This window comes from Panicum virgatum, chromosome 9K (assembly GCF_016808335.1).
Source record: "Panicum virgatum strain AP13 chromosome 9K, P.virgatum_v5, whole genome shotgun sequence".
Taxonomy (NCBI): Eukaryota; Viridiplantae; Streptophyta; class Magnoliopsida; order Poales; family Poaceae; genus Panicum; species Panicum virgatum.
Window position 1 is genome coordinate 44705975 of NC_053144.1, and position 11638 is coordinate 44717612.

General features: G+C 40.7%; 1 protein-coding gene across 1 annotated transcript; it reads right to left on the reverse strand.

Annotated features, from left to right (window-relative positions):
* Window positions 1-1322: 1322 nt before the first annotated feature.
* Window positions 1323-9842, reverse strand: LOC120648032 (peroxidase 57-like). The gene is made up of 2 exons (XM_039924815.1): window positions 9714-9842; window positions 1323-1985 (listed from the first exon to the last, which is right to left on the reverse strand). Exons 1-2 carry the CDS (start codon window positions 9840-9842, stop codon window positions 1323-1325), a joined length of 792 nt encoding a protein of 263 aa, XP_039780749.1.
* Between the last annotated feature and the right edge of the window lie 1796 nt (window positions 9843-11638).

Consider the following 11638-nt stretch of genomic DNA (forward strand, 5'->3'; position numbering starts at 1 on the left):
GAACGCCCACGCAGGAGCCGATTCGTAAGCCTCCTTTAATTTCTGCATTAAGCCCAACTCACTTGCGGCCCATTAATTAACCCTGTTAATTTATGGCGATAACAGCCTGGCACTGGGGAAATACAAATAGGGTGGTCACATTCACGGTGCACTCCAGTTGGCGACCTAAAAAAGCCGCCGCCGCTCGCTGCTTCTCTCCTTTTCTAGCTGCTACAGGAAAAGGCGAAAATCAGGCGACGCCGTGTTCCGGCGGTGATTCCGCCGGCCCCTCCCCTCTCTGGCGGCCAGTTCGGTGCCGGAGAGGGAGGATGGCTCGGGAATCGTTGTGCGGATGTAAATAGGATAGCTTTTATACCTAGTCCTAGGTCGTGCTCGCCGGCGGTGGTCGTCGGCGGAGCTAGGGTTTGCCGGGGGGTGGGGGGGCTCCTCTTTGGCTAGTCTTTCTGGGAGACATCAGCGAGGCAATGGCGGCGGCGGCGCTGGGGAATAAGTTCTCACAGCCTCTCCTTCTCCCTGGTGGCGCTTTACTCCGGTGTTGGCGGCGTGGTCGGCGAGTTTCCTACAGGAGTTTGCGACGAGCAGCTCGTCGACAGGTGAGCCCGCTGGCCTTTTGCTCGTTGGTGGATTCAAGACTTGCTGAGGGTTTGGTGGAGGATGGGTGGCCGGATCTGGTTCGGTTCTTCCTCGGCGACGGTGGTCGTCGACAGCGATAGGGACTGGAGGAGTTGAGGCGCGTCCCCGGTCGATGTTCGACAGCCGATGGCCTTCTTCTCTACTGCGACTCCATTCAACGCATGTGTGCAAAGGGGCTTCTCCAGTTCATGGTGTGGAGCGTCTTCTTCTCCGGTGGCGACGGCCGGCGGCGAGGAGATCGTTTCCTGGGGGCTTGGGAAGGATCTAGGGACTTCTGTGTAATATCTTGTTTGTTTAGGGTCCTTTCCGAAGTTAGGTTGAATCAGCTGTCTTTGTATCCTTTACATACATTTCTGTATTCCTATATGTACCTGTATGTTTTCCTTACCTAAGTAATACAGAAGCGTATTATAAAAAAAAGAATGGATTTTCACCTCATTTACCGATATCGAGCATATATACACGGAGCACCTCGATTAATCCGCCGTGTATGTTACGTTATTACAATTACAAATGGGCATGTGCTACAAAAAGAATGAATCAGACAAACTTCACGTACAAATGATCAAGCAAAATGGGAAGGATAATGGCGCAGCTTGAGGCTATCAACCAAACCAGGTATAGGAAAAGAGGAAACCAATTCAAGCAGATGAATAAAAGGAGCGCGCTGAAGAAGAATGGCGGATCGATCAGTTGAACCTGTTGCAGACCTTGCGGATCTCCCCCTGCGTGCCGGTGAGCACGTTGACCTCGCTGAGCTTGACGAGCGCCTGCGGGAAGAGCGAGGTGAAGAGGCCGGCGTCGTTGGCCAGCAGGTCCACGATCCAGCGTGTGGAGCCGTCCTTGTACAGGTTCTGGTCGCAGGGGAGCACGCCGCGGCGGAGCTGCAGGTTCCGGTAGTAGTGGTTGTCCACCCGCAGCGCGCTCCACTGGTCGTCCAGGAACACGACGTTGCCGTCCGACGACGCCACGTTGGGGCACACGTACCTCTTGTACACGGACGCGGTGGCCGGGTCCACCCCCGGGTCCGTCGCGCCGGGCCGCCCGCCGTACGCGTACAGCCGACTGCTCTTGATGGCGCTGCAGCGGGTGGCGCCCACGGTGTGCGCGCCCAGCAGCAGCACCGCGTCGAACGCGCTCAGGCCCAGCCGCCCATAGTACGCCGTCGTCTGCGCCGCCGTGTAGTCGGGCGCCGGGAGCCTGACGTCGTACGCCAGCGACCGGCGGCGGTCCCGCCGCCCCGTGCGCACGGGGTACGCCGCGCCGCCGCCCAGCGCGACGGCGTCGCGGGTGGCGAGGATCTGGATGTCGGAGCAGGACACCACGCCGGGGCACCGCCGCTCCAGCTCCGCCTTGATGGCCGTGTTAGATGTGCAGGATCATCTAGCCTAGAGAGAACCACAAATAGAGATGGAATTATGTACATACCTCGATTTACTTGAGCACCCTACCTTTGTTCTTCTTTTGTTCTTGCTGCTAGGACGTGTAGATGGTCCTTCCCATGTGTTGGCGGTGCTTGCTTGATTGGATAAGTTAGGGCAGAGGCTTAGGAGTACAAAACTTAACCCTTGAGGGGCTTTTCCCTTTCTTTTATAGCACTGCACACAGGGGGCAGCACCTAGTTGTTTCTAGGTTGATCTTGCCCCCAATCATGGCAAGTCAACAATTGTGGGCTTTAATTTAGCCCAGATCACATTCACACTAGTATTGTGTTCACATTAGTTCACATTTACAACATCCCCCCTGATCGTGAGGCTAAATTTACAAGTCCATTTTTCAATAAAATGACATACCAAAATAAAAGAATTACAATGGTCAATTATACGTACCATTGAACCCAGTTACTTATTCTTTATCGTTATGCAAAACTTATGGACTCATTTCTCAAAAGACGGTACACCAGACCAATCAATCACTGTAGTCAATTAAGTACCACAGGACTAAGTTACCATGCTTCCTGTTCAAAATCAAAATGATTCCTCTTAGGCTTATGGGGAGACGGTGCTACAATTAGTCTCAGAGTGCAGTTTATCATTCATATACATACATATATTCTTACGAACTTTATGTGCGCACTTCCAAAATTGAAAATCAAATGTGTTTCTAGAATCATGATTTGTCCCTGAATAATAGGCTGCCATTTAGTTTTTATGCCGGCAATCTTTGCAAGGCAACTCTTTTAAATTATAATACTTAGCACTTATATCTTAGTATTTAACTTTTACATATACTGAGCATCAACATTAGTCTTATAAAATGCTCAACACTTATGTCTTCAATACTTATTTGTTGAGCACTAAAACTTAAAATTTTAATACATCATTAAGGCCTTGAAACATATAATGTTTGATTCTGGAATCAATCTTTCACAATGTCTTGGGCCTGGCAATACCCTTTGACATGTTACTCGAATAAAACTGCACTCTTCACATAATGAGTTCCGGGATAAATTACTCAAGAAATTTCTTACTCTCTTAAAATAATATGGATTAGGGACATAAACCAATATCTAAGAAAATATTAGGATTAAAACATGTCACAACTTAATATATATCTTAAATGATGCCGATGAAGCCATTCCACAAATATGGCTCCCCCGCAAGGGTGCAATTTTTTGTGGACGTTAATGCACCTTCGCTAAGAAATATTATTGTCTGAACATCTCATAACACGGTGGTTATCAGACTTTCTTAAAAGTGAGCATGTAATCCCTTAGTGATATATTTACAGCACAAAACTTTTTTAGCACTTATGCCAATAGGCAGTGTATTCTTAACAATTTTTTTAGGGGTCCAGTCCTGGACTTATGTTTGCCAGATATCCCGATGTTTAAAATTTTAAGGGCATATCACAACTTAGGTATATACATTACTTATGTCTGCCACAACATAAGAAAACTTATTGTCCTTCATGGGAATTAACATAATTTTAGGGATAATACTTAATACTCCCATTTTCTGGACCAATCTTGGTGAATCTTAATACTCAAATAACGTAAGGAACATCACCAAGAATAAACTTAATTTTCTGAGGATAAAACTCATTCCTTATAATATACAATATCCCTATTGCTTATTGTCAACAAGATGTTGACTAATCCAAAATTTCTTATTGAACTTTATTTCATCACTCAAAAAGTTTATACCCTCAAAAATAATATGCAATAATAAGCACTTTCTTTCTTTAATATATATCTTATCATAATGATTAATTCCTTATTTACATGAACTTTATCAAATGAGCATAAGATTGTGCCTTTCATTATTTCATTTCATAGTCATATTTAGGCATTGTCTCCATTAGAAGAAACTTAACATGAGTATTAAAAACTTATAAACTTCCATTCCATGAGATGGAAAGGATTCTTAAAACTTATATCTTAGTTAGGAGGCAATTATGTGAGGCTTATTATTAAAAGATGGCTAACTTAGCCATTAATATTAAAAGATAGGTTTAATTATACTTTAATCACTTTTGTCTTAAAACTAACACTCGTTTTAATAACCCTTAATGTCATTAACTAAAACTTTAGATTCAATGAAATATTTTAAACAATATTAGTAACTATATTCCTTCTAAAACATAATGGAAGCTAAGTAACAAAATCAAGATACTAAATACAAAATCCCCACATATACATAAGTGTCTTAAATTTTAATATCTTTCATAATATGATCTTTCACAACATAATTATGTAAAGGAATTACTTAAAGAAATGAAATATAGACATACCTGATAAAGTATTTCCTTCTTTTATTCTTAGTGGGAAGTTCAACTCTCCCCCTCGAAATATAGACTAAGCGATAGAGTCATATTTCGATGAACTTTCATAACAAATATTTCATTATTGGAATGGAGGATAAAACCTTAGGAAAAAATCCAATAGCCTTTAGCATTAACCTCCGATCCATTCTTTAACATTTGAGAACTTTTATCTCAAAAACTTTCATATTCATGAGGCCATAATTTCATCATACTCGTAATATCTTATGAGCAGAAATTCGTTTGAACTTCAATCATAATGTTTTATGATTGACAACATAATAAAATGAACTCAAAAGTTCTAATGATTCTTTATATCTTAGCTTTATTTTTATTGTCTTTAGGCTTTGAGAATTACTCCTCCATTATTGCCAGAGAAATCATAGCATAATTGTACCGAGGGATTTGCTCCCCCAGATCCTTACTGGCAATGATCATAAGATATATATATCTTTAGATTGCACCCATTAGATATTGATTGTTGTTCAATACCTTAATTATTAAAACTTCTCTAATAGGAGCTTATTGCGTTTGTCCACGCAATCATAATTGATGGCCTCATGAACAATGTATTCTTATGCACTTAGCTTATTTCTGATTGAGGGCTTATTTCTGATTGAGGGTACTCAAAACAGCCAAGAAAATTATGGCTAAATTCAAAACATCATCAATAAGGATACTTTATTTTATTTATAAGACTTTAATTATTCTACTTTGTGTCACCTCTAGGCAGAAACAAAGTAGATCATAACATGAAAATGAACATCAATAATTTATCTTATTATTATAGGCATAAATTTTTTATGTAAATATTAATACTCAGGGAATATTACATTAATATAATCAACTTTGGTCATACTTGAGATTTCAAAACTTAATTGATCTGGAAATTAAATAATTACTCATGGCTAAAAACATCTTTGGTCATCATATAGCCATAAGTCATATATGTAATCATAAATCTTGCTAAATCTCAAGAACACTTTAATCAGAGGTATTTGGTTGCGGAAGCGTAAACATTAGTTGCTAATATTCACTTATGGTTACTTAAACCTTTTGCCTTTAGCATAATTCTCCAATAATGCATCAATCATTTTGTGACCTTATATAAGTAATAAATCCAAAAGTCATTCATGCATTAAGATTTTTCCAGATCATTAACTTCTTTTATTGATCCAACCCACATCAGCTTTGGCCAGAAGTAGATAGGAACAATAAAATTCTATAAACAAATATTCATCAATCAGCTTTGGCCAGAATAACAAATACAAGGCACACTTTACTTGACTTTAATTTTCTTTTACTGATATAGTCCACATCAGCTTTGGCCAGAAATGGACAAGAGCAGCAAAATTTTGTGGTCAGATATTCATCAATCAGCTTTGGCCAGAATGACAAATATAAGCCACACTTAATTGAAATTACATGTCTCTATGTACTTCTTTTACTGATCTAGTCCATATCAGCTTTGGCCAGAAATGGACAAGAACAATAAAATTTTGTGAACATGTATTTATCAATCAGCTTTGGCCAGAATGATAAATACAAGCCACCTTTATATAATTTGAGACATGTTTGATGAAAATAACCTAATTAAATATGCATGGCCTAAGGACATGAATCCATTATTAATGGACAATAAATTATGACACTTTCATGATTATACACAACTTTGGTTGGTATATAACCATGAACGATTAACATTAGGTATACTTAAGCCCAATACTTTAGTCCAGAACTAAATTTTCTAATGGTTTGACCATGATCTGGATTCTTAAGTAATCATAAGAGGGCACTTATTTTTCTTAGGAATAAATCAATTATTAACATTAAATTTAACAAACTTATTTATCATAAAAGGCATTATTCAAATAATACATTATTTTGGGCAACAAACTTTATTTTGGGCTATTTATTATAAATAAAAGGGACATAATTTCTTATTATGGAGAATAAGCATAAATGGCTCAAAACTTAATTTTATTGCCCAAAATAATATTTGTTCTCAAAGCATGAATTATATTAGTCTATGTCCTTAATATTCTTAGTGGGCAAAGAACACATAACCTTATTAAAGTAATTTCATAAAATAATACTTAATGAAAGCAAAACTTAATTTTGTATAATATTATCACATGAATGTTGGGTATAAGCATAATAATCAATTCCAAAAAGTAAGGAAATTTCATCACATAATAAATGCATTTATTATTCTTATCATTATTTACTAAGGCATGATAAAAGATCTTTAAACTTTAAACATAAAATAACAATCATAATCATAATATTTAAAAGTGAAACAATATTTATAATTTAAAACAACATTATCTTAGCCCATCAATTCATCAGGCCCATCACTATGCAGCCCAACACTTATTTCATAATTTTGCATGAAAAACATCAAAGAAATTTGGCCCAAAGCCCCTTTTCAGAGCTAGGCCGATTTCGGTCTGGCCCATTTAGCCGCACAGCCTTCCCTCTCGGCCTATTTGGCCTGTGGGGGCGGCCTGCTGCCTCACGCCATTGGATGGCGATCCAACGGCGGAGGACACGCCCGCGGCAACCAAAACCGCGGCAGTCGCTCGCCCCCGGTAACCCTAGCCCTCCCTTATCACCTCCCCTTTCTCTCTCTCTCTCTCTCTCTCTCTCTCTCTCTCTCTCTCTCTCCTTCCTCTCTCTCACCCGATGGCGGCGGGCGAGCAGGGTCACGGCGCGGTGGCGCGCATGAGCCCCAGAGCGGAGGGAGTCAGTGGCGCGGCCGAGCTCCACTCGCCGGAGCTGCTAGCCGCCTTTGCAGGAGTGCAGTTCCGTCGAGCGCGGCTCGACGGCGCCCTAAGGGCCCCGGCCACACGCAATCCACGGCGGTGATGGGGAGGAAGGAGCAGATCCGGCCAGTGGCTGGCCCCTCAAGGAGGCCGGCGCCAAACCGGTGCGGCAGGGACAGTGAGGCCACTCGGGGCGAAGTGCCCGAGCGCGCACTCGATTCAGAGGTGCCAACCACGGCGGCGCTATGATCTGCGTCGGTGACGGTGGCCCTCAGGTACGTCCTCTGCCCATTATCTCATTAGGGTTAGGGTTACTAATTGGGGACTTGGCTTTGGGTTTGCTTAATTGATCCAATTCCCCACTTCTTGATGCATAAACCGAAGAACCCTAGGTCTTTAATTCACTGGTGCGGCCGGTTTGCATAATTAGGCCAAAGAACTTAGGGATTTAGGGCTAACAGAGACATAATCTCAGCCTAATCGTGATGAACAACATGAATAACTCATGATATTGGACATGAATAACTTGCACAGAACATGAACTAAAGGCAAGACACTACTACAAAACATGGATATAGTAACACCAACTTGTGCTACTATATGTCACTAAAAGTGTTACTAGGTCTCTTGGTAACACATGTTGTTTGTGTTCCTATTCTTGATGTTACTATAGTCTGATCTATTATAACACAAGACATGTGTTCTTTTACATATAAAAAAGTGTTACTGTGATTCTGTAGTGTCACATATTATTTTAACTCTAGTAACACTTCTACATTATGGTAGTAACATCTTGTAAAAATATAATTCGGAACTTTTGGATCATACGGTTTGTAACACATTGGATTTTTATTAAAAAAAAATATTATTATACGCTTGCACACTACTACAGATTCGGCCTTTTGTCCCAGTTCCAAACTGGCTTTTGTCCCGGTTTTGGAACCGGGACATGGCTTCCAGGACAAAAGCCTCGAGGCTTTTGTCCCGGGTGGCAAAACCGGGACAAAATGTCCCTGACGCTAAAAATTTTTTCGCACCCTGTGGGATTCGATTCCAAGACTTCTTGCCTAGCGTATGGTTTCCTTGCCAACTCACCTAAGTAGTACATGTGACTCAGTATAGAATAACTTACTTTTGAACTATCACTTGGAGGGGCCTTTTGTCCCGGGTGGAGCCACCAACTGGGACAAAAGGCCCCTATCCCTCCCGCTGGCCCGTCTAGCCGTTGGATCCGGGACAAAAGCCACATTTTGTCCCGGGCCCAAAGGCAGCCGGGACAAATGGCATGAAACAAAGGCCTGTTCTGTAGTAGTGGCCTAAGCTATAAATGTCAGCATGAAACTTTTTAGGGCACATCACATATTACAGAATGACACAAACCATAAATATCAATAATCGTAGTAAGCTGCATTGATCGTTGGAAGAAAACAAATGTATTACTTGTTTATATTATGTGATAGTACATACACATATATAACGGCATGATTGTATAGAGAAAATGTATAGCAGTGGAAGTAAGGTCGTAGCACTATAAATAAAATGTAAATAGCTAGTATTCTTCTAATCTACTGCATCTTGATCCACTGTTGTGCGCATCAAATAAATACAGATCAACCCTTGATTCAACCTGCATAGAGAAGTCTAGTTGTAACATCGATCATTTTAACCAAAACATAGATATAGATATAATTGGAATGCTACATATGTAGAAAGTTAGCTATAACATACACAAATCGAAGGCCAAATAATTGGTCCTCTTTTGGCATGTGCATCAGCAATGATGCTGTGGCTGGTCATCAGCCTTACCAGTGGCTCATCTTCTGCAATAGGATGATTGATACACATTTTCTAGAATTGGCCCTATCTTGGTTTACAGTTATCCTAGAGCATGATTATCGACTGAATCTCAAGTTTACTAAATTCCATGGATTACAATTATGCAAATAAAGACTTTGTATAAAAGTTATTAATCTTTTCATTAAAAACTTGCTGATATCTTACGCTTAATGGACCGTAGTGCAGAAAAATGAGACATTAATATAGTAAGTGCATGTGCGTTCATGTAAAGCTAATGCGGAGTAGTATTTGAGTTCATAAATTCATTATACACATAGTACCTAGAAATACACTGATTAATAGTGTAAGAATAAAAAATTTAGAAAAAATAAACAAGTTCGTAGTAAATCACCATCTCAAAGTGCAGGAAACAGACCATCTCAAGTATTCATAAATGTCTTTTGTAACTACCAATTATAATACTTCATTAACCATAATATATAATATACGGATCAAGCCCTCTCGGCATCTTTAGTCTATATGCCACAAAAGGATACATAAGCGCATTAATTTAACACACTCCCTTGTACTCCCTCCGCCCCAAAATACAATTTGTTTTGTCTTTTCTAGGTTCATATATACTAATATGCATCTAGATACTGTAGCATCAGATCTGGTTCGTTCGCGGGAAAAATAGATGGCTCAGATCACGTGCAGTCCTTAAGTTAAGCGACTGCATTTGATCTACGTCGGGGCGGACGATGGGGTCTTGCGCACGAACCAGGACTTGACTATGCCCCGCACCACCGCCTCCACGTCGGTGCCGTTGCATTTGCCCTTGTAGAACCCTTGCTGCAGCTGGGCGCTGCCGGCGGTGGCCAGGGACAGCATGGCGACGGCCGCCATTACCGCCGCCGCTGCACCACTGCGCGCCGCTGAGGCCATACCGATCCTTTATTTGACTAGTTAGCTTATACTTTACTAATTTGCTCTATGGAGTAGTCCTGCTCAGATCGGTATGGTGAGAAGGAAATGGAGCTTGGCTGCCTATTTATATCCTTGGGAAGATGATCGATTGACTCACGACAGGGGTGATGCGAGCTTAGTAGTTTATATACTGTTTTCATGGCCATGGAGATCACGTATACTCGCAGCGCAGCCTCGGTCTTTCTTCTTTTTTTTTAAGGAAAGAAAAGGGCAGTGCTAGAAAGAATGATGCAATATATGATTGTCTGTTTTTTTGTTGTTGAATTGAGCTGGAATTCAGGGTTTTAAATTTGCGCGCTGTCCGATGTTAATTGACCAGCATATGCGCTAGATAGATACTGCATTAGTGGGTTTGCACTAACCCACTCACACGAACAGGATGCTGAACATCATCGTGTAGCAGTACATACGTACTCTTCAGAGCCGGATATTTTCAAACATTATTTTTTTCACGGTTTTTTGAAATAAGCAATCTGCATTCAAAATTCCTGAAGACAATATAGAAGAAAAAAGTAGTTGATAGCATGCACTTTACATTTTTTTTGTCGTTCTTTTAAGTTATCCTGGGTAAATTAGTCCTTCTATTCCTTGTAGGAAACATGTATATACTATTACTATTGTAATATGAGAAGTGGAGTCAAAACCGTGTATGCGGAGAAAAATGCCGCTGATTTATATTCACGTTCAACCGAACAACAATCTGAACCATTCAATCTGGATAACTCATCTTTTGTTTGCATCTGCACAGCTGTTGGACAGTGTTTAAGTTTTCTTTATTTGTTAGACAATGTTTGCTCAATATGTCAACTAAAGAAGAGGGACAGAGTTAGCCCAACGGGTTGGGTTGCGCTATAGCAAAGCCTGCGACCTGCCCGCCGGGACTTGACACCACCACCGCAGCACCGCCACCCTCGCTGCTCGCTGGTGCTCTTAGAATGCGTTTGATTGAAGAGTGAGGTGGAACAGAATAATTTTATTATATTCTTAATTTTAGAGATGGAACAGTTCTATTCTTATGTTTAGTTAGGGAGATGGAATAGTTTCATTCTATCGTTTGGTGCACGTCCTGGAAAGTTTGGCTTGGACATGGAGGTGAGGTGGAACTCTACCTACCTCATGTTTAAGCATGTCGTCCTTATAAGGACACATGTAGTGTGTTCCTCCAAACTCACTATCCCAAGGGAATGGCGATCCTATGCTCTTGACTGAAGAACATTGGTATGTTGGTGAGAAGATCTTAGAAATTCTTGAACTTTGGTATGATTCAAATTGCACTCTCTGGTGTTTATTATCCTACATCTCTACTAATACTGCATCATATAACTCTCATTGCTAGTCACCTAAATACTTGTGAGAATGATAACTTGCTTAGAAATGTTGTAGTCCTTGTGAAGATAAATACCTGAAGTACTGGAGAGACATTCCCATCCTTTATTTTGTTGCATTCATCTTGAATCCTAGAGGTAAATAAGGAGTTTCAACAATATAATGTTTTAATGCTGTTAGCTAAACTAACTGGTACTGATTATTCTACTTACTTCGCTAAGGTAAGAGTTGAGCTTGCAATCATATTTAAAAAGTATGATAGTAAGTTCGGTGCAGTGAGATTGCAGATTTCTACACAACAACCATCTTCTGGGTAAGAAGAAAACAACTTGCGATAAGATTTTTGCATCTGATGGTGCTGTTGCTTCAAGTTCATCGACTGGTATTGG